The sequence below is a fragment of the Coloeus monedula genome (genome assembly GCF_965178545.1).
Source record: "Coloeus monedula genome assembly, chromosome: 8".
Classification (NCBI taxonomy): Eukaryota; Metazoa; Chordata; class Aves; order Passeriformes; family Corvidae; genus Coloeus; species Coloeus monedula.
The window spans coordinates 1,743,899-1,771,186 of NC_138788.1; the positions used below are offsets into that span (position 1 = coordinate 1,743,899).

The following is a 27,288-nucleotide window of genomic DNA, read 5'->3' on the forward strand; positions in this document are numbered from 1 at the left end:
CTTTACATCTCTAGGAATGTAAAATCATGGAGTCATGGAATGGTTTGGGTTGGAAGGACGAGAAGCTGCAGAGAAAGGAGCTGCTGTTTCTTTCTTTTTGGCCGTTCTTCTCTTCCTGCTGGAAACAACGCCGGGACCCCAAAAGCCGCTTTCCCTGCCCTGCTGGAGGCCGAGCTGTGGCTGCCCTGCCCCGCTGCTGCTGCTTCGAGCTTTCGCTACGCTGTAGCCCTGCTCGCCCTGCCTGCCTGGGCATCCGTGGGGTTCTCCCATCTGGATACATCTCGCCTGCCACCCGGGATTTGCGTTCGTCCCTGCCGCTCTAGCCTGCTGCTCCCGCCTGCCGTTCCAGCCTGCCGTTCCTGAGGGTCCAGCCAGACACCGGGATCGGCTGCCCAGGGGTTCATGAAGCCCTTGTTCCTTCCCTTCCCGGGACCCCAGGCCGCCAGTGCCGCGTGCTCCCCGAGCTCGCTCCGGAGCGCCCCCTGCAGCCGCGGGGGAACCATCGCACCTGCCCTGCTCACCGGGAGCCGCCAGCGCCCCTGCCGGCTGCGAGCGGAACTGCACCCGAGGGGAAATAGCCTGACAGCCGAGAAGGCTGGCACTGGGTTTGTGCTTCTGTTACTGCCAGAGTTGTTGTTGTATTCTTTGACTGGTTATGTACATATACATATATATATATATATATAAAGAACTGTTATTCGTATTTCCCACATCTTTGCCTAAAGGCCCTTGATTTCAAAATATAATAACTTGGAGGGAAAAAGGGTTATATCTGCCACTTCAAGGGGGGCTTCTGCCTTCCTTAGCAGACACCTGTCTTTCAAAACCGAGACACTCTAGGAATGTAAAATCATGGAGTCATGGAATGGTTTGGGTTGGAAGGACCTTAAAGCTTACCCCATCCCCTGCCATAGGCTTGGACACCTTCCACTGTCCCAGGCTGCTCCAAGCCCCAATGTCCAGCCTGGCCTTGGACACCTCCAGCGATCCAGGGGCAGCCACAGCTTCTCTGGGAATGCCCCCCAGGGCTTTGGTTCTACACCTGGGACCGGGTTAAATTTGGTGGTAAAAGCCTCTCTTTGTCCCTCCTTGTCCATCCTGCTCCACTGCTCTGTCCCTGTGCTAAGGCAGCACTTTCTCTTTGTTGCTCCCTCTGCTTCCACACAAATCCTTCTGCTTCCTCCTACCCTTTCCTTCCTGCCTCAAGGAGCATCAAGTCCAAGTCCTGGCCCTGCACAGGACAGCCTCAAGAATCCCACCCTGTGCCTGAGAGCGTTGTCCAAACTCCGTTAATATGGAAGGTCCTTCAGGGCTCAGCATCCTCAGAATCCTCAAGGAGAACTCCAAACTTTTTAACTCATCCTCATCACCAAACCCAACTCTCCTTCCATTCAGATGAAGTAAAACCACACAGCAATTTCATAGCATAAAGTTTCAGTTAAAGTAACTCCTTTAATGAGTTTGACTCTGCTGAAAGCAAGAATGTGACTGCATGATTTAGCATCATCTATTAAACCCCCAGTTTAAATCACCAGTTGGATGCTCTCATACTCCAAAGGACATCTCAATTTACTTTCTCTCCTCACACAGTTTTGCAGTTATTGCCATGCTATCAGCTGGCACCATCACTGAAGACAAGCTCAGTTACACTCAATGCACTTTTACTTTTCCCCAGCACAGATGCAAACTCCAGCTCCTACTTCTCTATAATTATTTCCTGTAATACCATCACTGAAAACAATTTGGTACCAAGCTTCTGAGCTTTGTGAAATTCAGTCCTGTGTGGTGGCTGAGCAGTTTGTCAGTGCTCTGTAATTTACAGAATCCCAGGATCCCTGAGGCTGGAAAAGCCCTCCCAGCCCATGGAGTCCAAGCTGTGCCCGATGCCCACCTTGTCCCCAGCCCAGAGCACTGAGTGCCACCTCCAGCCCTTCCTTGGACACCTCCAGGCATGGGCACTCCAAAGCTCCCTGGGCAGCCCCTGCCAAGGCCTGAGCACCCTTTCCATGGGGAAATTCCTGCTGCTGTCCAAGCTGAGCCTCCCCTGGCCCAGCCTGAGGCCGTTTCCCCTTGTCCTGTCCCTGTTCCCTGGCAGCAGAGCCCGACCCCCCCGGCTGCCCCCTCCTGTCAGGGACTTGTGCAGAGCCACAAGGTCCCCCCTGAGCCTCCTTTGCTCCAGGCTCAGCCCCTTTCCCAGCTCCCTCAGCAGCTCCTGGGGCTCCAGCCCCTTCCCAGCTCCGTTCGCTGCCCTGGACACAATCAGTGTGTATCTCAAAGTGAGTGGCCCAGAAATCCCTGTAGCTCCAGAGTAGGTCACCGACAAATTGCAGAACAAATTCCACCAATGCAGGAGTATCCAAGACCAGAACTGGCAGCAGGTCATTGCCACCAGGTGTCCCAACTCCATATTAATTCAGTGTCACACCATCCTGGGGCTTTGCATTCTGAGTCACCCAGCTCCAAAATGGTTCATCAGCTCAACCTCAGCAAAGTCCACAGTGATGTGTTCATTGTGCCCCATCTCCTCCCACTGCAGCTCATCAATTCAGTGCCCTGAAACTCAGAAGTAGTGTTTAACCTGATTAAAACTCCTCAAAAATGAACAAAGTGCTGAGAAAATGGAAAGGAATTAATTGTATAAATGCAGGAATCAAACCCAAAGGTCAAGGGATCTCCATTACAAAATCATAAGTGATTCAGCTGGCCAGATACTTCTAAAGTATTTTAAATATATACATTTATCAAATTCTTTAGCCATCCGTGCAGCACAGTGCACATTCCAAGGAATATATATGTTGTGTACTCCCGGAGAGCCAAACACACCCAGCTTGTCTTCCTGTAAGCTGGCCTGAAGTCAAACTCCAGTCATTATCCAGCATTCCTGAATAAAATAACTCAGCCATCACTTTTCTGGAACTGCTGTTCAGCTGGGAGAGCTGCTCCAGTGCAGAGTGTGAGTCAGAAGAGGGAATGAAGGGCAGGACCTGCTGATTCCCTCGTGTCTTCAGCGATCTCAGAGAAAGGTTTGGAGAAGGCTTTGTGCTGCATGGATACCTAACCTGCTCCCTGGGCATTCCTTGGCTGGATTTTTATGGATATAACCTGACCTGGATTTCTCCCAGGCACAGGGAAAAGCAGGCAGCTCTGTCTTTCTGTCCCCTGCCAGGTACATCCTTGATGGTGGCTAAACCAGCACAGGATCTCACCCTGCTCCTAACAAAGCCAAGCTCCTGACCACTGCTTAACCCCGATGTGTCACACCCCACACACTCCATTCTTACTCAAGGAAAAAGAAATAGCCACGATAACCCAGGCTCAAAATCCCAAAACCTTCTGCTGGTTCTGTGGGTAGCACTGGAAAGAAACCCTGGTGAAGGTATTGGAATTGCCACCCCTGTACAGTGCCTCAGGCCATTCCCAAGTTTTATGGAGTGTTCCCAAATACTTCAGCCCCTTCAACTAACATGGAATCACAGAATGCAAGGATGGTTGGGGTTGGAAGGGATCCCTAAATTCCATCCAGTGCCACCCCTGCCATGGCAGGGACACCTTCCACTGTCCCAGGCTGCTCCAAGCTCCAGTGTCCAACCTGGCCTTGGACACTGCCAGGGATCATGGGGCAGCCACAGCTGCTCTGGGCAAGTCAGGCAGAGAGACCCAAAAATGCACCGTGGGCTGTGATCCCATCACCACCATCACAGCCCTAAAATCCAGAAAGGTCACTGGAGTGCAGTTTCAACATTCTCAGCAGATCCCAGCAATATCTGTGTAAAAAAGGTGGAAAAGGAAGGATTTTTGACACTTACTTTTGGAGGGGACCCGCAGGTTGGATCTCACCACCTGCAGGGAGTCTGCCTGCACTCGCAGCTCGTAACTTTGGACATGTTCATAATCCAGAGGCTTCTTCACAGAGATCACTCCCGTTCTGTTGTTAATGGCAAACACATCTGGAAGCCAGAAAAAACACAGGAATTTTCTGGGATGCAGAAACAGGGATTTTCAATACCCAAGGCTTTTATTTTGGGGATGACACAATCCAAGCAAGTCATTTCCTCCCTGCCTCCCCTCCTCCTTCGGGCCTGGAAAAGCCCACATAGCTCCTCTTTGAAGATATTTTAAGGAGCAAATCAGCTGGATCCAACCTGCTGCTGGGATAACCAACCCAGAGTCACAGAATCATGGAATATCCTGAGCTGGAAGGGACCCACAAGGATCACGGAGTGCAACTCCCTGCACAGGACTTGAGGACAAGTAGGAAGACAGGACAAGACAAAGAGCCCACACTCACAAAAAGGAGGATGGGATGGGGAATTCTTTACATCCTTCCCAAGAATTCTGTATTATTTTGTCAGGATATCCAGGTGGATCACAGAGAGTATCCCAGCAGGATGTTTTGCTTGGATATCAGGCTCTAATCCAGTATTTGTTACAGCATGGCCAAGCCTGCAATCCCTTAAACCAGATTTTTAAGCAAGTATAACTCCATCAAAGCTATTCCTATTTTTATTTTGATGTGCCATGGGCTTGCACCACGTGGCACCCACGGGAATGTTCACATCAGTGAGTATTTTTTTCTTGTAATCCTGCTAATTAATCTGAGCTTTAGCTGATCTCCAAAGGTTTGATAATGGCAGTTGCAGAATGATAGAATGGTTTGGGTTGGAAAGGACCTCAAAGCCCAACCAGTGCCACCCCTGCCATGGGCAGGGACACCTCCCACTGTCCCAGGCTGCTCCAAGCCCCAGTGTCCAGCCTGGCCTTGGACACTGCCAGGGATCCAGGGGCAGCCCCAGCTGCTCTGGGCACCCTGTGCCAGGGCCTGCCCACCCTGCCAGGGAACAATTCCTTCCCAATATCCCATCTAAACTTCTCTGTTCCAGCTTGAGGCCATTCCCCCTAGCCCTGTCACTACATGCTCTTATAAGAAGTCCCTCTCCAGGTTTCTTGTAGGCCCCAGCACTGAAATTCCCTCCTGCTTGTGCAGTTGAGATGGGATTTCACCTCGATGATCTTAGAGGTGTTTTCTAGCCTTAACGATTCTGTGATTCACCTCAGCAGCTTTACTTCTCCACACTTTCTTGCAGACCTCTGGTCCACCCTCCAGGCTCGGCATAACCACAAAGCTGAAATATTAATATTATTAATATTATTATTACTATTATTATTATTCCACTTACCCTCTTCATTCCCTGACACAATGGAGTACACGACTGTCTGGTTCAAGGCGGCCGCGGTGACAACGGTGACCACGGTTCCCTTCGGGGCACTTTCACTCACTGGGGGGGGTCTGCAGAGGGGAACAGAAGGATTTGTGTGACATTCCTGAACAGCACATTATTGACGATTATTCCTCGCCTTAGTATTTCCACCATCTATTAGGCTGCCAAAGGATCTGTTATCAGGGAAAATCACATTCAAAAGGAAAATGTTCAACCTTTGAAAATGCAAAACCCACTGAGAAGTTCAATAGACAAGAGGTGGCAACGTAAAGATCTAATGGTTCTTGGATGTGAGAAATGGGAAAGCAGGGAATAATGAGGAGAAACAAGAACCACCCCAGCCTGAAAAATTGGAAGTAAAAGACAAAATAGATCTTTTATATATATTTTATACAGATCTATAAATCTCTTTTATAACATATCTTGAATATATTCAGGTCTACTAAGAAAACTCAGTAATCTGTCAGAAAACCACAGGAAAATTCATTCATGGGTAAAATTCCATGCTTTAAGCAGGAATCACTTTGGGGCCACCTCCATGGGAATTTCCACTCTTCACAAAGATCCAAAAATTTTCCTGGGAACACATTTTGGTACTAAAACCTGAGACGCTTTTCAGGAAATGAACTGCAACCCAAGGCTACCCAAACACTGGGAGGCTGGGCAGGCCCTGGCACAGGGTGCCCAGAGCAGCTGGGGCTGCCCCTGGATCCCTGGCAGTGCCCAAGGCCAGGCTGGACACTGGGGCTTGGAGCAGCCTGGGACAGTGGGAGGTGTCCCTGCCCATGGCAGGGGTGGCACTGGATGGGCTTTGAGGCCCTTTGAACCCAAACCATTCCATGACTCTGTGCTGACGTCTTTAAACCAGCAATCCAAACAATTTCAACAAGGAGAGGTGAGAGGTTTGAGCTCATCTCCAATCCTCCTCAGATTTTCCTCATGGCAAACAAAGATTGAATTCATGCTTCAAACTCTTCAAAATAAATTCAAAAGGAATTTTTGGCACTCATCCATGAACGCAGATGGGGTTTTATTAATGCATTACGCAGATATTTTCAATTTTTAAAAACTACACTCATTGATAGGTAACAAGATAAACACCAGATGAGGATCTGCTCCGAGAAGCTCCTGATTTTGAAGATCAGTTGTGCACTGATCTTCAAAATTCCGGACAATATCTGTGCTTAATTCCAGGGAATATCATGGAGGTATTGGAGGACCAAATGGCACCTGGGGACATGGTCTAGTGGTGGCCCTGCCAGTGCTGGGGGAACAGCTGCATTTGATGATCTCAGGGATCTTTTCAGGCTTAAATAATTCTATGATTCCATGAATATTTGATCACTTTCCCCTTTCATGTTCCAGGTGGTTTTCAAATCCTCCATCCCACACCACATTTTCCCATTCTAAGGGCAGGGAATGGGCATGGCCCCAAGGCTGCCAGAGCTCCAGGAGCATTGGGACAATGCTCTCAGGGACAAGGTGGGATTGTTGGGGTGTCTGTGTGGGGCCAAGTGTTGGACTGGATGATCCTAGCGTGTCAATTCCAACTCAGGATATTCCATGATTATATGAAAGTTGGAACCCCAGGATACAATCCCAACTATTGAACCCAGACTTTTCCCATCAACAAGTGGCCAATCTTCCCTTGAACTCTGCCTCACAAACAATGAATATTGCTTTGAACATCCTAGAGCAATTTCGAGATACTGAATACGTGGAATGAAGTTTTGGATCATGCAATATAACAGTGAGCTCCTCTTTTTCTCACAGATGGAAAAATCCCATTTTACTCAAATGCACGTACACGGAGCAGATCCCTCTGCTCCCACCGTCCCGCGTCAGTGGTTGGAATAAAATTCCTTGTTGCTCCTTGAGCTCTAAAACCATTGCTATGAAAAGCTTCTTAATGCACATTTTACCAATGCAAATGTTAATCTTAGGGATTAAAAAGCTGCCAAAAGGCAGAGAAAGACAGGGGAAAAAAAGCTGCCAAGGCTGGAGGCATTTAAAGCTGGAGTTCTTTTGATGAGGTCAGAGAGGAAAATACCCTTTTCATGCTGCTTTACAGATGATGTTGTTTTCTTAATCTTCTGAAGGGGTGGGAGTGGAACAAAAACCCCACACTTAATTCCCAGCGCAATTCCAGGATATTCCTGCAGTGGGAATGGCCTTGTAGCTCCCTCTGCCAGTGCTGAATCCAATGGACTGACAAATCAGTAACAATTAGCGAGAGGTTTTGTGTTTGCTCTGGAGGGAGGGGGCAGACCCCTTTCTCAGGGAATAAATTACTTATTTTCCAATGTTTGAATCACTAAGATGGAAAATGGCGCTTTTTTCCTGACATATTATTTGGAAGTGTTTTAGGGCACAGACAAAGGTGGTTTTATGCCATAATTCTGCATTACTGCATGATAAAAGCTGGAATTTCTGTGGGAAGAGGAGAGCATGAGAATCCAGCCCAAAGCACCCAGAAAAGGATTGGAAAACCCCCAGGGGAGGGGAGGGGAGGGGAAGGGAAGGGAGGGGAAGGGGAAGGGGAAGGGGAAGGGGAAGGGGAAGGGGAAGGGGAAGGGGAAGGGGAAGGGAAGGGAAGGGAATGGGAAGGGAAGGGAAGGGAATGGGAAGGGAAGGGAAGGGAAGGGAATTGCTGAGAGCTCAACACCACTGGGGGGGGCAGGGAGGGTGAAGGGATTGGTGTGTCACTGTCACCCCGGTGGGGCTGGTGTGTCCCTGCCTTCCAGCCCAGTGCTGATTCCATGGAACCAGAGTTGTTGAGGTTGGAAAAACCTCCAAGGTCATCGAGTCCAACCATCAACCAGCAGCACCCCGCTCACCACTAACTGTGTCCCCAGGTGCCACATCCACACATCTTCTGAACACCTCCAGGCATGGGCACTCCAAAGCTCCCTGGGCAGCCCCTGCCAAGGCTTGAGCACCCTTTCCATGGGGAAATTCCTGCTGCTGTCCAAGCTGAGCCTCCCCTGGCCCAGCCTGAGGCCGTTTCCCCTTGTCCTGTCCCTGTTCCCTGGCAGCAGAGCCCGACCCCCCCGGCTGCCCCCTCCTGTCAGGGACTTGTGCAGAGCCACAAGGTCCCCCCTGAGCCTCCTTTGCTCCAGGCTCAGCCCCTTTCCCAGCTCCCTCAGCCGCTCCTGGGGCTCCAGCCCCTTCCCAGCTCCGTTCCCTACCCTGGAATTGCTTTGAAATATTTGAAATATTTCCAATGAAATGGTTCCTTTCTGAGCTTCTGAACTCACCACTTCTCCAATCTGTGATTTCTGATTCCTCCCCAAGACTCACACGCCCAGGATCCACATCCATCCCATCCCCGGATGTAAGAAGGTCCCTTGCAATAAATGATAATCCACCTGCATCCCATAAATCTTAGGGATAAACCACAATTAACATCCACTTTAATCCCCATCCCACCTCAGCCTTATCCAGAGTTCTAATCTTTCCTTCTCCACACAACCACCCTTTGACCAGGACAATTTTAATCTATTCCCAGACCATTGTTTCATCCATTTCCATGGAATTTTTTTCCATAACCATCACAGCAATGTGATATTTTGGCCACTTAATTCACTTCAACTTTTCCACAGGAAAATGGTATTTTGGGAGCATCCAGGATGGGACGGAGACCAGGAGAGACCTCACTGATTTCTTTGAGTATGAAACCACAAAATGGGTTTGTCCCTCAGGAAATAAACAAAGTAACCACAAAGAAGAACAGGCTTAAGATAAAGTCATTATTTGCGCAAAAAAAATTAATGACATTAAATACAAATTAAAAAAAAATCTTTGAATTTGTTATATCTTAGTTATCTGTATCTTGAGCAGAGTGGGAAAGGGAGACTGAGCATGTCTCAAATACACTGCAGGGCACAACTATGGGAACTGTCCAAGTGAAATTTTAACTTTTCCTCTCTACTTTTCTTGCTTTCTTTTTCCCCGTGCTAAACACATCACTCCCAGCCCGTTTTCAATTTGCCTGATAGCCAATATGCTTTAAATTCACCATGAAGCTTGCCTATCTCCAAAAGCATGAACACGAGATTTAATAAAAAATTACATTTCAAGCCAGCAAACCCAATAATAATTTGGAAGATTGGTTTAGTGCTGAAGCTTAATAGTGGGCTGTGTATGGACTCCGTATGAGCCACTTCAGTCAGCTAGACTTTGTGAACATTATACTTTACATCTGTTTCTGTAGAATATTATAATACAAAATATTTTTATATATTTATGTTTTAATTGATGGAGGTCCATAAAAACCCCTCAGAAATTAAGTTTTGGTGCTGCTTAATTACATTGCTTGCCTCAACTTGATTAACATTGAGGGTATTTTTATTCTTAGGGTGGTGAGAGGGTCAGAGAAGCTGTGGCTGCCCTTGGATCTCTGGCAGTGTCCAAGGCCAGGCTGGATGGGGCTTGGAACAGCCTGGGACAGTGGGAGGTGTCCCTGCCCATGGCAGGGGTGGCACTGGATGGGCTTTGAGGTCCCTTCCACCCCAAACCACTCTGGAATTCCATGATCCCCATGGCAGCTCTTTTAATCCTTTCACCAGCACATTAAAACTACCCTGGCCTCCTGCCCTTGCTCAAAAAAAGATACACCTGGACACATTTTAGAGCAACAATCCACCCTTTTATCAAGTTTTTGCTTTCCTAGTAACTACCTGAACAGCCTGTCCCAGAAAATGGTAACTTTTTTCTTCTGGAAAAGAATATTTTTGTCTTAATTAGACGTATTTATCAAGCAGTTTATCTTCAGGGTGTCACATATTCCTTCCTGGCCTTGATATCCTGCCTTTCTGTCTCAATTCCCAGACTGCTTGGAGGCACTCTGATCTTCCCATGGTATTTATCCCCAAAACAAATGACAAGGGAGTCTGGACACTGCTCCAGTGATCCCATCTTAACCTATTGTTTTTTAACCCAAATGTCAGGTTTTGCTCTCCTGATCTCTCTGAGTTCATCTTATCCCTCCAATCTTCCCAAATTCAACCTGAGGGCGTGAAGGAATATTCCTGTCAGGATTCTGCAGAAGCCAAAAAAAAAGAGGGGAAAAAATTCCCCCCAGGCATGACATAGGGCACAGTCACACACCTGGATTGGCCAGACTGATGGGATAAATTCCAAGGATAACACGGCTGGAAGGACAACACATTGCTGGAAGCCAAGAGGGTTTAATACTAAAATTATGGATCATTTCAATTCCACATCCACTCCCCCAGACTGATTTATTCCTACATTTCATTAACATGGTGTTGGGAGCTCTGACCCTCAGCCTCTCCAAGCACAGATTCCCTGCCTGGATCTGGCTCCCTGTGCTTTCCTCTTCCCCAGGAAACATCTCACCATAACATTTCACTGAAAAATAATTCCTAAAATTCCAGTTTCCTTTTCATTTGGTATAAAGAAGCACAGGATTTTAATAAAATGCAATGCAGCACTACTAACACAAGGAAAAGTAGGGGAAAAAGGATCTTTTTCCTGTAATCATCTGGTAATCATCACTCCCTAATTTTTCCATGGCAAATCCCTCTTCATACCTGCTGGAGAAATAATTTAATTTAACTTTATGACCATATTTGCTATTTCTTATTACAAACCAAATAAAGTACCAGCAGAAAATCACTCTAAGCCAGTGATTCCAGAAGGAAAATCACATATATTTTCCCGAATCCAAGCTGCCACTGATGTGAGCTGCAAATTCCAAATGTATCCAGCTTAAGTGTGAGGAAAACATTGACTGCTTTTATCCCCACATTTCAAAAATGCTGCAACTAAAAGGTTGCCCGTGGTCTTTCCTTGATAAGATGCAAATTCCATTCTGGGAAAGGTGGGAAAAGCAGTGGTAGGACCTGGGTATGCTGGGAAGAGGATGATTCAAATGGATGCTCTGAATCTATCAGCATTAAACAAAACATTTTGAGGGACAAAACACTTTTGAGGGACAAAAATAACCCCCCATGGATTCTGTGATGAGAAGGGGGAAATGACTCCTGAGGGGAAAAAACGACCCCTAACAAGGGAAAATCCCAGGGAGCTCTGCTAGGAGGGGAAAAGGGAAACTTCAGTCAACAGAGGTTTAAAGAACTGCAGCTCAGGAGCAGCCTGAGGGAAAAGCATCTCAGGCAGAACTGATATCCTGGCAGTGTCCAAGGCCAGGCTGGACATTGGGGCTTGGAGCAGCCTGGGACAGTGGGAGGTGTCCCTGCCCATGGCAGGGCTGGCACTGGATGGGCTTTAAGGTCCTTCCAACCCAAACCGTTCTGGGATTCTCTGATTCTCCGAGGCCTCAGCCATTCATAGATATTGAGAACCATGGAATAGCCCGAGTTGGAAAGGACCACTCCTTCCAATTCCTGAGCTCCAATCCAGGGCACTGTGGATGCTTTTCCCACCTTTCTGAAGGAAGCACCAAATTACACAGATTCCAGCCATGGAGTGCCACCCCTACCCTCACTGTCGCTGGGCAGGGTTCCCCATTCCCTGTTTCCCAATGAGGAAAACTGTCCAAGTGAGCAGCAGGAAACCAGAGAACTGGGGAAAATCTCTTGGAATAACTGACTCCTGATACAGCTCCATGGTTTTTTGTGAAATCCTTTTGCTTGGATGGTATTTGCCTCCAATATGGAAGGATTTAATTGGGTGGAAAAGATTACAAGGTCTTTTCCACGGAGAGCGAAATCCACATGTCCCCAGATCTCCCCTTTTAGGCAGAACACATTTCCACAGCAGCGCTGCTTCTGGGAGAGGAATAAAATTAAATAAAATTCCACACTACATTTACATCGAGTTACAGCCTGGAATTCACAGCTTCCCATATTTCCCTGTAAAACCTCGGATTGCTGGGCAACTGGACACATCTTTTCCGACAGGCTGGGGAGCCGTAACGCAACACTAACAGAAGCTGTAAGTTTGCAAAATTCCCCTTTTCTCCTGCTCTGCTATGGCTGAACACCTGGTTAATGTGCCCACAGGCACCAATTAGGAAGCAATGATGCTGCTCCGGGTTCCCGTTCCATTCCCTGCTCCAGCAGCACTTTTCTGCCAGCACTGACCTTCCCCTTGCAGAGGATGTGGAATTTATTAATTAACACAACACCAGAAAGACCCCAAATCCCTTTCAACTTTTACTGTTTTAAATTGAGGACGTGCTCATTAAGAGGACAGGCTTGCTAAAAATACATCTTTATATTCAGCTGAGGTTCCAGTCACATCTGCTCTCCGCTGTTTCGTAGCGCTACTAATTAATATCTATTAATTAAGAAATGAAAGTGCTGCCATAAGTCGTTGGGAGGTAATGGAAACTTCTGGATTAATTCCTTGATGCAGAGGTGATCTGAGGGAAGTCAGGACAGAAGAAAGAAGAGCTTGGGAAAGGGGCTCTTTACAGCAGATTTGATTTTCCAAAAAAATTGATTTATTTGGTTTATTGGGTGTTAACTTTTTTTTTAATTGGTTGTCCAGAGAAGCTGTGGCTGCCCCTGGATCCCTGGAAGTGTCCCAGAGATGCTGGACAGGGCTTGGAGCAGCCTGGGATAGTGGAAGGTATCCCTGTCCATGGCAGGGGTGGAATGAGATGAGCTTCAAGGCTTTAAGGTCCCTTCCAACCCAAACCACTCTGGAATTCTGTGGTTCTCTTGCCAAAGATTGTTTTGCTGGCACAGAGCAGCATGAGATCAAAGCCAGCATTCAAAACTTCAATAAACTGTGTGAATTGCCACAGCCTGTTTGGGGCAGGGATGGAAATGTCTCCCTGTCCCCACTCCGCTGTGTCCCTGCTCCCACACAGGGGCTGGAGACACTGGAAGTGCCCACGTCTTCCATCAGTTCTTTGGAGAACCAGCAGAATCCGAATGACAGCCAACACCCTGCGGGAGATGTGGTGACAAGAGCAGCATCAGCCGTGCCCTTCCCTGGCACCAAAGGTCAGCTGGGCTCTGACGTGGCCCAGCCATCTCCAATTAAATGCCCACGCGCTCCAGCACTTGGATTCTTTGGGATTTTTGCCTCTTTTCTCCACACTCTGTGTTTTTGAGGAACAATTCTTGGCTTGGAAAACCCTTTGTTTGTCAGGCACTGCTCCTGTCAGCTCTTCCAGAGTCATCCTTAATATCCGTGGCAAGGACAGACAAGGACCCACACTGCTAACGCAGCTCAGCTCCAGGGCTCCACAGGGAAGATCCAGCTGGAGCACTGGGACCATGCACTGGGACCATGCAGGGCTGATCGGAGTCATTAAGGTTGGAAAAGCCCTCAAAGGCCATTGTGTCCAACTGGGAACCCAGCACCACCCTGTTCCCCACTAAGCCCGTCCCCAAGTGCCACATCCACACCTATTTTGAGCTCTTCCAAGGATGGGGAGTCCACCCTTGCACCAGGCAGCCCCTGCCAAGGCCTGAGCACCCTTTCCATGGGGAAATTCCTGCTGCTGTCCAAGCTGAGCCTGCCCTGGCCCAGCCTGAGGCCGTTTCCCCTTGTCCTGTCCCTGTTCCCTGGCAGCAGAGCCCGACCCACCTGGCTCCAACCTTTTCCCAGGCAGTTGTAGAGAGTGAGAAGGTGCCCCTGCTGTTGCTCTGCTTCTGAGAGGGAATGAATGCTGGGATGAGGAACATCCCAAATCCCACCTGGCCTCCTCTTGCCAGTCCTCACCAGAAGAGCCAAGGATGCAGCAGATCCCCTCTGATGGACTTCAGGAGGGGATCTCTCACAGTCATTAGGAAGGAACTGTATTTTATCCCTCATTTATTGTAAATCAACTGCTCCACGCTGTATTTTCTGGCTCTCAGAGCCCTCAGCTGCCCTTTGCTGTTTGATATGGAGAGCACAGCAGTGTTTAGATGCCTCCAGAATAATTTAGAATCCAAACAAAGAAGGTGGGAGGTAAAGAGACCAATTAATTTGCCCCAAATGATGCAACAATGCAAAAGGGAGAGCCAGTGAATAAACGTCAATCTCTGCCTTCATCCACTTGACTGCTGTCTGCTCTGGAAGTCACTTTAAGACACGGATAAAGATCAATCAAAGCCTCCCTGGGTATGAAGAGGGCTCCAAGCAGTGCTGGTGATCCTCTGGCAGAGCTGCCAGGCTCTGCAGCTCAGCTCAAGGCACAGTGGCACTTTCATCTCCCTTTCTGCTCATGCCATCTGCTCTCTCTCTTTCTCTATATTTTGTATTTATTTTTGATTTTGTAGCAGAGTCTGAAGCTTTATTCTGTAAAACTGCTCAACTGTGACCTTTCCCTAAATACACAGGAAGGAAGTTTGTAAACCAGCTCGGGAACAGCACTGGAATCAACCAGATTATGATAATTAGACAAGCAAAGATCAATACTAATCCACTCTAAAGCCACTAATTCTCAATCCTTCTGAAATTCCAGCATCCACATCCAGCAGTTTTTTGTTTTACAAGGGGCACCATTGCTCTGTGCTGCCTTGTACCCTAAAGATATCCCGTGTCACTGGGAAATGAGGTCCTGTGACACCTGCCAGTTCCAGCTTGCATCACTGCCAACAAACCAAACACAAAGCACAGTTTGCAGAGTGTGACAATCCCTGAAAAACTCAGGAATCAACACCAGTCCTGCTCCCGAATATTTGAATCTCAGAGCTGAATCAGAAAGTTCTGGGGTTATTTTCATTTCATTTTTGACATTGAAGAAAATAAATAACTGCCTGTGCTGCCCCCCAAAAGGTTTCAAGAGCTTCTTAAAACAGTGTGCAGACAATTTCCCAGGAAGGGAGCTGTGCTTTGGAAAGGGAAACCAGATAATCCCGAACAGTTCACAGGGACACAAAGATAACCTGGGTTATTCAGGTGTCATCAAAGGGTATTATGGGCTGCGAGTCACTTTTTACTGCAAGAGTTCTTCAAAAAAACATTCCCAGCTCCTGGGATAAAACTGGAGCTCAGGGCAGGCTCAGGAATCCCAGACTCCCAGAATGGTTTGGGTTGGAAGGGACCTCAAAGCCCATCCAATCCCACTCCTGCCATGGGCAGGGACACCTTCCACTGTCCCAGGCTGCTCCAAGCCCCAATGTCCAACCTGGCCTTGGACACTGCCAGGGATCCAGGGGCAGCTACAGCTGCTCTGGGCACCCTGTGCCAGGGCCTGCCCACCCTGCCAGGGAACAATTCCTTCATAACACCCAATCTAATCCTGCCCCCTCTGGCACTGTGAACCCATTCCCTGTGTCCTGGCCCTCCAGTTCCTGCTGCAGGGTCCCTCTCCAGTTTCCCTGTATCCCTTCAGACCCTGGAAGGAGCTGTGAGCTCTCCACACAACCTTCTCCTCTCCCGGCTGAGCAGCCCCAGCTCTCCCAGCCTGGCTCCAGAGGGGAGGTGCTCCAGTCCCCTCAGCAACTTCTGGGCCCTCTCTGGACCTGCTGCACAGCAAGTTTGCTCCAACAGACAGCTGTCTGCCCGGATCTGAAATTCCAGTCACAAATGGCCATATTTTTATTTGCTACATGACCCAAAGCAATGCAGCAAACACTGCACACCTCTGGAGATACTAAGAAACTGCAGGGAGCAGCAGGAACAATTTCTCTCTTGGGAAAAATCCTTTAGCAAAGGATTATTATTAAATGCAAAGTTTATCATTTTGCACTGGGCCTTCAGATTTCACATTTGTTTCAAGTTAGATACAAAATTAGGAGAAGAGTGGCAGTATTTTGCTATTTTTCACTTCTTTAAGTGAAAAACATGCTACTACTCCAATCACGAAGACGAATAGAATGCAGCTCACGAATCTCTGTCTAAACTCCTTTAAATAGCTGAGCAAGCCCATCCTTTAGGGCCTCCTGAAGACAACTTATGTTCAATTTCTGCTTTCTGATTCCCTGCACTCCTTGGATTTGGAAATATCTGTATAAACCCCACTACATTCTGCACCTGATTATATCCCCACAGGGGCATAGAGAGAACACATTGCAACTTTTTGATATCTTGGAGCTGCCTGTCCTGATCCTATCACTTCCTATTATTGTACAGATGTCAAATTCAGGAATACATTCTCTGTTACAAAATTTACCAAACTATGTGGCCCGTGCCCCACTTTTTGGTTTGCTTTTGATCAATTTTAAGACACTGAGGTTGATGATATTGAATTGTCAGAGGGTAAATTTATCATATCATGTCTCTGTGGTGATAATAACTATCACCTGCACTTCCAACATCGAAAAGGTTGAGTCTGATTCTCTCATGCCTCACACAAATGGTGTAGAGGGTCAAAAAACGCCTCACACAAATGGTGTAGAGGGTCAAAACGCACTCCAGGAAGCTTAACCGAGAGCCCTGGTGATCCCAGTTCCAATTCCAAGGCATGACATTCGTTTATCCTAATGACTGATATTTGCAACAACTTCTGAGGGGAAAACTTCAAGCAAACCTTCCCTCACCATCATTGTCAGCCCAGATCTTTCTAGCTGGAGACCACCTGCTCAGACAGTAAAAGTCCAGCACAACAGAGTATTTTTGTAGCTCTATTTCAGACTAGCATTCAAACTGGACTTGATTTTGACTTAAAAACTACCAGTTTCAGGGTGAAAGAATGAACTCCTTACCTGTATTCGTCCTGTGTGAAGCGTGGGATGACTGAGGGCTGCAGCACTGCAATTTCCACCGTGGTGGTGTTGAACTTCACTGGGTCCCCATCATCGTAGGCAATGACCACCAGCTGCAAACAACACAGAAAATCAGCCTCTGACTACACAAAAGAACCTTTTTCATCCTGACTTCCAGCAATTCTGGTATTTGCAGGGTCTAAACAAGCAGATGTGGTTTTCTTTTGCTGCAAGTCACACGTTGCGGGAGGGCAAAACACGGAGGGAAAAGGTGGCAGCCATCCACAGGTTGAATCCTCTGCTGGAAAATGTAGAGAAACATGGAAAACTGGAGGAATTTCTTCCTGGGAAGGGCAGTTAAACATCAGAATGGAGCTTTGGAGTCCCCATCCCTGGAGATGTCCAAGGAACAGCTGGATGTGGCACTCAGGGCTCTGGTGGGGATCGGTCACAGGTTGGACTCAATGATCCTGGAGGGCTTTTCCAACCTTAATGATTCTGGAATTATGTAACTCCCAATGAAACAAGCAGGAAAAGCCCTGGGTAAGAATTATCTGCTGCTCAGATCTAGAACTGAGGGCTCATGTCAAAACGAAAAACTTAACACTACTTCCCACCCTACTCCAAAAAGTCCTCTGTAGAAAAGAGATGCTCTCAGCTCAAACATGGACAAGACCAAACTATGTGCTCCTAAATGAGGCCTGTTATAAATATTTTGATTTTTTTAAATCTTTTCTCTTGTCTATTTGTTGATTTAATCCATGATTTTGTGCTGGCACAAGCAGGTTCATTTATTTTCAGCTTTCACATGAAATCTGCTTGCAAAAGGATGCGACTCCAGCCCACTGAAGAAGGAGCAATGGGCAAATTTCCAATTTTCTCCCTAAATTTTTCCTTATTTCTGGAGGTCGCTACGTGAGGCAGGTCTCCACCTCATTCTAGCAGAGCATTTTCAACTCATTTCTGCCAGTCCAAGTTATTCCACAGTAACCTTTTTTCCCAGCCAATATATCAGGGAAGTCACCAGTGCAAGATACAATTGCAGAAATTACCTGGCTGTTAAATGGTGACTGGAAAAACTCCCAGAGGATTCAGCAGCAGACACAACCCCAGTGATCTAGAAGAAAATACCAACTCCAAGTGTTCCCATCACTGATTTCTGGAGTCTTTTCTGTGATTTTTTCCTAAGAATGTGTATTTTCTGGAAAGTTATTCCCTGCTGAATGCCCCATTTACTGCCCTAATATGAAGCAGTGTGGGATAGATCCCAGGTTTGGAAAACAGCCCCATGAAAGAAGTACTAAGAAGTAAAAACAACAAGTGCAGCAACAGAAAGGTTCCACTCTGGTGATGTTAACCAAGAGAAAATCCTCTTCCCCCTCGGGTTTTATTATATTAATTGGAAACTGGAAAGGACTTAAATTAGCACTGTCCTAAAGCAGGGACTGCTCCAGTTAAAATAGCCCTTGGTGGGACACTCAGGAGTGGGAAACAGCTTTATTCCTCAGAATGGAAGGTGTGTAAATAATCTTCTCTTTAACCCTCATTTCAGAAATAAGTAACTGAAAGAAGAAAAAGCCACACCTTAATGACTGTAAGGAAGTTTCTGAGTAGGGAAATTACATCAAACCCAAGATATTATGGATTTAATTTATTTTTCCTTACTGCCCCACTTCTATTTTCATTTTTAACTCCCCCTTCCCTTCATGGATCTTAAAGGGCAGATGTTCTACTGATTTAGGTTAAAATCATATCTTAATCCACACAAATTCACCCAAGACTCTTTAGGACCAGTGACAACAAAATGGGAATTTAGGTTTCCTTAAAATCAATGTTTTTACATTAAAACACTTGTGAACAGGAACTCCTGAACTACCCAGCTATGCAGTAACTTTATTTACAAGGTATCTTGCTCTTCTTACAAAATTCTCCCCAAATTCTCCCCAAAAGCCCTGTTGGAAGTGAACTTGGAAAAAATGAGGGTTCCCCAAGCTGCCTCCCTTGTTTTCCCCCACCTTCCCAAAAGGTGCAACCACATCCATTCAAGACATTCCTGAGATCAGAATGGCACGAAACACACACCAGGAAAAAAAGAAGGAAATAAAGGAATAAAACAAATCAAAATTTTGCATGGAAGTCCAGTGAAAGGTTGGATTTGATCCTGGAGGTCTTTCCCAACCTTAATGATTCTGGGATCTTTCTGTGCAATATAAAAAGAAAGAACCGTGGAAAAGAATCCCAGCTAATGCAGGGGACATGTCCTGGCACTGCTGCTGGATTTGTACCTTGAACACTGTGCTGGGCTCTTCGTTGAGGTTCACTCGGGTGACGACGCGTCCGGAGTTCTCCTCCACGTCAAAGATGCTGGCGCTGTAGGGAAACTGAACAACATCCACCTTGTAACGGACCAGACTCGCTGGGGTGCCCTGGAATGCAAAAACGAGGCAAAGTGGGTATTTCCGTGGTTTTACACTCCTCCTGAAGGATTAAAATGGGACATTGGTAGGGCCAACACAAGCAAAACTTGCTCTTTGCTGTCCTCATAACTGAGCACTGCCCTTCAATCCCCCCAAAATACCTTCCAGGACACCTGAGAGGTCCAGAAAGAAAAATCAAGGAAAGAAAGAAAAGGGCTGAAGCCCCACCTACTTAAACCCAGAAATGTTTTTTAAATACTGAAATTTTTAGACAGAAGATGGGCATGGCTTAAGGCTGTTAAAATACCTTTCAAAATGATTTTCACTTGGTATAAAACTCCTTTAAAGTTTAAGAAACTTATCGGTGGTAAAAGAAAATGCTGTTTTGCAGACGGATTTTAAGCAGCCCCATAAGGAACCCTCCCCCACTGTTCAGACCCTGCTTTGGTGACAAGGACTGAGGCCAGGCAGCCCCTGGGTGTGTCACAAAGCATCTGAAACCCCAAAGGGGGATCAGAAGCAGAAGTGCCAGAGGGTGGAAGAGAGGAATTTTTCCATCAGTATCTCAGCATTTTCTAATTGAAGGCTGCTTACCCATTTACCTGTTTTAACACCACCTGCCTCTAAAATAGCATTTGTTGGAAGGATGTAATTTCTTAAGGTATCCATTATTTTCCAACGATTCCATTTCAGCAGTCACCCTGCAGGCACCTCAGAGTTACAGAAACATTAAGGTTGGAAAAGACCTTGGGGGTCGTTGAGTCCAACCATCAGCGCAGCACTGCTGAGGCCAGCACTGCCCACCTTGTCCCCAGGTGCCACCAGCCACATCTTCCTTGGGCACCTCCAGGCATGGGCACTCCAAAGCTCCCTGGGCAGCCCCTGCCAAGGCCTGAGCACCCTTTCCATGGGGAAATTCCTGCTGCTGTCCAAGCTGAGCCTCCCCTGGCCCAGCCTGAGGCCGTTTCCCCTTGTCCTGTCCCTGTTCCCTGGCAGCAGAGCCCGACCCCCCCGGCTGCCCCCTCCTGTCAGGGACTTGTGCAGAGCCACAAGGTCCCCCCTGAGCCTCCTTTGCTCCAGCCTCAGCCCCTTTCCCAGCTCCCTCAGCCGCTCCTGGGGCTCCAGCCCCTTCCCAGCTCTGTTCCCCTCCCTGGACACGCTCCAGCCCCTCCAGGGCTCTCTGGCCCAAGGATGTGAGATCCCTCAGCAGTGCTAGCCCAGGGGACGGGCCCCGCCCTGGGCCTGTGGCATCCAATAAATGATGGAGACTCCTTAGCCCTCCTCTTGTTGCTGATACATTTATGGCAACATTTTTTAACGTCTTTTATGGATGTAGCTAGAGAAGTTCTAGCTGAGCTTTGGCCGTTTTCCTTCCACACACTCCTGGAGGGTTTTCTCCCTGGATCTCCTGGATGTTTTCTCCGTGGATCTCCTGGAGGGTTTTCTCTCTGAGGTTTCATTTCCAGCAGACACTTGGTAGGTTGAAGTCCCTCATGAGGACCAGGGTTTGCAATGGGAAGACTTCTCCCAGCTACTTGTAGGATGTCTCATCTGCCTCTTCATCCAGGCTGGGGGGTCTAGGACAGATTCCCTCTGATCCTCTTTGCACACCAATGTCTGAATAATGATTTTCCAGCACGCCAAACTCTGGATATGCAGAGATTTGGGACATTTTGCAAAATTCCAACTGAATTATTTGCTAAATATATTTGGGAGTAGATTCAGAGAAACACTTCTGTCCTAGCAGCAGCAGCATGATTTCATTTTCTGGAAGCCTCTGAGCCTCAAGCTCAGATTAGGCTCTGACCTTTACTTTGTGTTTAAACAGCCAGAACATCATTAGTGGTGAATTGCTGATTTTCACCTGTGTTCAGTGATGTGCTCTGTTGGGATTGGGAATATATTCCATGTCCCATGCCAGCCACGGATTACATGGAAACAGAACATTTCCTTTTGTAAACAGCAATGGAAGCGGCTACAAAAGTGGTGTGAGCTCACTAAATCCTAGCAGCGTTCTGCTGATCCAACAGAAGTCATTTGAGTGTTGCCTCTCGCAGCTCTCCAAGGAATTCCAGCCCGGGCAGGGTTTATGAGGCCATCAGCAGCTTCAATCATCCCAACTGGGCCTGCCAGGCGTGTTCTAGTGGTTAGCAAATTAATAAATGAATGTGTTCAGAGTTAAAAGCACTTCACACGCGCTGAAGAGGGCAAATCCTGGAAAAAGGGAGAAATTTCTGGGATTGCAGCATAGCAGAGTTCATTATCAACTTTCCCCCTGGCACTCCCTGCTTCAGTCATTTTTCTTCAAGGTTATAATTAAGAGCAAATTACCTGCTGAAATCCAGCCTATTTGGGCTCGGAATAATGGCCTTGAACTTGCTTGGAAGACTAAGAGCCCTCATCATCATTAGAGCTGCTCACACCAGGTAATTTGGGACTAAATAAACAAAAATCTCATCAAGTTATTGTTGTTCCTGATGTGATTATCAAGTACACTTTGCTCCTGTCACTTCAGAAAAATGACAAAACTGGGATTTATTTTTTATTTATGGTATGTTGGCACTGATGTGATTAGAAAAAGCTCCGGAGAGATTTCCCAGGGAAATCTATTTAGGAGTGAGTTTTAATTATCTGAAATATTAATCATCTTTCACCTCTGTTCTAAATTAATTTAGATGCATTATTATGTCTGCAGCAAAGCTTGAATCTAGCTGATAATATTCCCAAATAAAGCACAGAGCAAGGATTGTGCTTGGCAGGAACCACATTCGTTTTCTCCAACCAAAGTTTCCCTGAGATTCAGGACTAACATGAAACTTCAAAAAAAGTTCATCCAGCTGCAATTACTTCTTCCATGGCTGCGTGATCCCATAAGATTCCATCTGCTCTGGGGAAATGCCATCTATTTGTGACACGGGTGACAGCTAGGAACATGTCCCCAGTATCGGTGAGGCTGCCCCTGGAAAAGAGGCCTTGGATGAGGCACACGTGCACTGTCCAGATAACTCACAGCAGGAAAATTGTGATGGAATAAAGCCAGGAAGAAAAGGGGAAAGGGAAACACCACAATTGTTGGGGGTTTTCATCTGTGTTTCTGCAAGCAGCTCTGGAGGAAGCCAGGAATTGTTACTTCCACTCTCCAGGAGACCTCTGCTAGGAAGACAGGATGAGACAACTGGGATTGTCCAGCCTGGAGAACAGCAGGCTCCAGGGAGACCTTGGAGCTCCTTCCAGTGCCTAAAGGGGCTCCAAGAGAGCTGGAGAGGGACTTGAGACAAGGGGTGGAGGGACAGAACACAGGGAATGGCTTCCCAGTGCCAGAGGGCAGGGATGGATGGGATATTGGGCAGGAATTGTTCCCTGGCAGGGTGGGCAGGCCCTGGCACAGGGTGCCCAGAGCAGCTGGGGCTGCCCCTGGATCCCTGGCAGTGTCCAAGGCCAGGCTGGACACTGGGGCTTGGACGGTGACCTTAAAGATCATCTCATTCCAACCCCTCCCATGGGCAGGGACACCTCCCACAGTTCTCTCTTTTTCAGTTTTATCCCATTTCTGTTCCCACTGGGGGCAGCCAGGCAAAGCCAGCTGGGAATCGTTCTGGGAGCACAAATCCAGCCAAGGCTGTTTGGGTGCCCCTGCTCACCTGTAATTCCAGGGGTGTTTTGGAGGCAGAGCTTCCCTGCACAGGGCTCACCAGTGCTCCTGGTCACAATCCAATGGCCTAAACCTACCCACTCCAAGGGACTAAAAACCCCCAATAAACAGAGAAGTCCTCAAGCTCCAGCTGGACACCACCTCTGGAAAGGAAGCTCAAGCTGATGTGTGAGGGGGAACTTCCAATTTAAGGGATTGTTCATGTGGACAAAGTGCTCAGCTGCCTCAACAATTCCAGTTGCAACGTGCTTAAAATCGCATTTCATTCTTACAGGATTTTCATTCTTATAGGGTTTACCAGTTATTTAGGAAGACTTGCAGCCATTCCCAAGCTTTTCCTTGGCAGCCATGGCTCTGCTTTATCCCCATTGTTCCCTCTGGCCTGGCTTTGTTGCTTTTTGCTTAATATTTCCTGCTTACACCTGGAATTAGGTAGGAGATCCTCTGGGGAAGGCAGGACGAGCAACTTCAGGATGCACCTAGTAATTTGAAAAACTATTTATGTATTTATAGAAAATGTTACTACTTTAAAAATACAGAAAAACCGACTGTGGATTGTTCCAAACCACCAAAGGACAAAATGTTGATTTACCAGATTTAATGAAAACAAAATTTTCAGGCAAAAATTTCTCAGATTTCAGTGACCAGAAGGGTGTTTCAAGTTTTAAACACATGCAAAAGTAGCTACTAAAACATATTTTACATTCCCAGTCACTGCAAATAAAAAGAGAATTAAAACTAGACAAGAAAGGAGCAATGGGTAAGAATTTAAAGTGACATTTACTCAAAACAGCCCTGCAAATCTTGCTGTGGCCTTTAGAGAAATGCCCTGGGTTTTATGTTTTAATTGACATTTCACCAAGGACCTGAAGAATAACTACCAGAGGTCTCTGATGCCTTCAGGCCAAGAGGTTTGGACCACTTTGAAACCCACAGGTCAAAATAAAAACATAACAAAGTATCTCCCAGGAAGTGCTTGACTCTGGCCCAAATTATTTCTGTTTTAACTGGGCAACTCTTAATAGCACTCAGAAATCCGTGGGGTTTTTGCAGCAAAACCCATCCTCTTATCAACAGTTGCATTCTAATGATGGCCTAAGGTTTTAGGCGCCAGTAAAATCAGGAAAATCACACATTTTCACCCTCAGATTTGATCATATGGATACACATTCCTACGTGGAAGATGCACCAAGTTGTACATAACTCAGTGTGTGAAGGATGGATGGGAGGAGCTTTTGTAAATAAAACCAAGGGAAGCTTTCATCTCCATCTCCAATAAACGAAGTCCTGTTGGATTAATCTAAGAGTAAAAACCTGCTCTTGTCCCTTCTGACTGTTCCTGAAAGCACATCATAGCACTTTCACACCTCTATGCTATAAATTCCTAAATAATTTAGGAAATACACACAGAAAATGATGTCCCAGGTGTCTTTCACCCTCTCTCGTTTCACCTAAATTAGTATTTGTTTGTTGAAACGGGGAGCCCACCTCCACTGACACCATTCCCACCTCCTCCTTCCCCCAAACCTGCTCTTCTGCTCCTGGAAAATATTCAAATTTGCCTTATTTGCAGAGAAATCCCACACAGGTGCTGGGCCTTTCCATCTGGATCCTCCCAGCATCCATATTCATTTGACAACGCTGGGATTTGCTGGAAACAATGGTTGTCTCTGAGGAGCTGATTAGGTCTGAAAAGCTTTTATTGCAGATGATGGAAAAACCTGGCTGGGCTTTTGTTCTGGAGATGGGAATTACATACATTCCTTGCAAAATAACAACAGCAAAAATGAAGCTTGGAGACTTCAAATTAGTTGGGCTCTCAGAAACAGGCATATTTTAAAGCTACAATTATTTTTTTAATAGATACATATTTCTTTCCCCAACCTGAAAAAATAAATGTATTAGTACCCTGCAAATAAGATTCCAACAGCCCCAAGCCAAACAAGTAAAATACTGATGGTACCTAAGAATGTTCCATCCCTTAAGGCAAGTTTAGAGCAAGTCCCCTCACTGAGCAGAGAAAAGGTTGTGTGCTTTTAAACCCAATTTCCAGCGAATTCATATCAAATACGTTGTGACACCATTTAATGTCAAAGCCAACTTCAAATAAATAGGAATTTTCCAGTAGCACAGGCTGGCTCGGGCAGAAAAAGAAACAAAGCCATTTATGCCTGCTAGTTTGTACTTTTAAAATAAAAAAAGATGAGGGGCAAAACTGCCAGGCATTATTTTAAAATAAAAACCCTCTTTCAAAACCTCCTTTAAAAGCTTTCCTCCATAGCTGGCTGACTTTTATAGCCCTTGCATTTATTAGAGGCTTCAGGGTAACTTCATTTTGAAATCTTCATCAAAATCAACAAGTGTTCATGTGATAGTGACAAAAGTGTTACAAAATGTTCAGTAGGGTTTGGGGTTGTTAAATGAAAAATGAAACAGGTTTGCACTGGAAATGCTGATTGCACAGGGCTAAGGATTCTAACGGTAATTCATCAGAACTATTTTGTTTCCCCTCAGTGATATCTCAGTCTTCAAAACTTAAGACACAGAGATAATAAAATGGAGCTTTTATCTGAATGGGCAGAGAGAGCCCAAAATATCTCATTGTAAGGCAACAACATTTATTTAATGTTAAATAAACGCTGCCCAAACCCCAATAACACCACATTAACTAAGCCACACCTGATTTGTGCCCAAGCACTTCCATCAGCTTTTAATGTGCATGGCACGTTCCCCCTGAACTCTTCTCCCTGAGGATTATTCGCCTTCTTATGCCAAATACTGGCAATTAAAAATTAAACCTGGCTGGCAGAACAGCTCTGGCTTTTCCTGTCCTCAGAGGATCATCTGGTAACTGATGTTCATCAAGCTCTGATGACAAAAATTGACATCCAACCTCAGAACAGGGAAGGAGTCAGAGGTGTGTGCCCAGTTCTGTCCCTTGAGGGCTTCACCAGGGAGCAGCAACAAAAAACAGGGGCAAAGATAAACTTTATCCCCAAACCAAGTGCCCTGGGTTCAAACATTGCCCGTGGAATGTGCAGCTGGTGAGCTCTGCAGTGCCACATGAATCTGGGATGGCTCAGCTGGGCAGTGCACGGTGACTGTGACATCAGTGACAACCTCACAAAATTGTGGTTTCTTTCCTCTTGAACTGCCCCACAGACAGGCACGGCTCCCCTTCCTGCCTACTCCTCTCGTTGTGTGAAACTGGATAAAGGCTTTCCATTGGTAAATTTGCAAGCTGGGGGCGTGTGTCGATCTGCTGGAAGGTAGGAGGGCTCTGCAGAGAGACCGGGAATGGTTGGATGGATGGACAGAGTCCAACAGGGTGAAGTTTAACAAGTCCAAGTGCCGAGTCCTGCACTTTGGCCACAACAACCCCTGCAGTGCTACAGGCTGGGGACAGAGTGGCTGGACAGTGGCCAAGCAGAAAGGGACCTGGGGGTGCTGGTCGACAGCCGACTGAACATGAGCCAGCAGTGTGCCCAGGTGGCCCAGAAGGCCAATGGCACCTGGCCTGGATCAGGAACAGTGTGGCCAGCAGGACCAGGGAAGTCACTCTTCCCCTGTACTCAGCACTGGTGAGGCCACACCTCAAGTGCTGTGTCCATTTCTGGGCCCCTCAGCTCAGGAAGGACGTGGAGATGCCTGAACGCGTCCAGAGGAGGGCAAGAGGGCTGGTGAAGGGCCTGGAACACAAGCCCTGTGAGGAACAACTGAGGGAGCTGGGGTTGTTTAGCCTGGAGAAAAGGAGGCTCAGGGAAGACCTTGTCACTCTCTACAACTGCCTGAAAGGAGGCTGTAGCCAGGTGGGGGTCGGGCTCTTTCTCCACGCAGTAACTGACAGAACGAGAGGACACAGCCTAAGCTGTGCCAGGGGAAGTTTAGGTTGGATGTCAGGGAAAGGTTTTTTACTGAAAGAGTGATAAAGTTCTGGAATTGTCTGCCTGGGGAGGTGGTGGAGTCACCGTCCCTGGATGTGTCTAAAAAAAGACTGAATGTGGCACTTGGTGCCATGGTTTTTTAGTTGAGGTGGTGTTAGGGCATGGGCATGGGTGTTAGGGCATGCATAGGGTTGGACTCGGTGATCTTGGAGGTCTCTTCCAACCTGGTGATTCTGGGATTCTGTGTGAAGTGCAGCCTCTGCCCTGAACAGCAAAGGCCAAGCTGACATGAAACAAACGTAGGAGTCACTCCTCTGTGAAGCTCCTCATAGTTTGAGCTGATGAGAGAGCAGGGGCACTTTGGAGGGTTCAAGTTTCCTCTCTCCTGGGTGTGAAACATGAACAGAAGCTTTTTCCTTACCGGGGGATCCTGATCCTCAGCTGAGACCGTGGTGATAAGGGTGCCCTTGACTGCATTAGGAGCAACCATTCCCCTGTAGAGCTTCTGGCTGAACACCGGTGAGTAATCATTCATATCCT

At 47.0% G+C, this 27,288-nt stretch overlaps 1 protein-coding gene across 3 annotated transcripts in view; it reads right to left on the reverse strand.

Annotated features, from left to right (window-relative positions):
* PCDH15 (protocadherin related 15) overlaps positions 1-27,288 on the reverse strand; it is a gene marked incomplete at both ends in the record, with an annotated part of 282,257 nt that overhangs the window by 57,861 nt on the left and 197,108 nt on the right. For all 3 annotated transcript variants that reach the window (XM_082286268.1, XM_082286266.1, XM_082286267.1), the window contains 5 exons: positions 3,807-3,947; positions 5,178-5,287; positions 16,796-16,908; positions 19,081-19,221; positions 27,170-27,286. In XM_082286268.1, the coding sequence (XP_082142394.1) occupies positions 3,807-3,947; positions 5,178-5,287; positions 16,796-16,908; positions 19,081-19,221; positions 27,170-27,286 (622 nt within the window). The remainder of the gene's footprint in view (positions 1-3,806; positions 3,948-5,177; positions 5,288-16,795; positions 16,909-19,080; positions 19,222-27,169; positions 27,287-27,288) is intronic.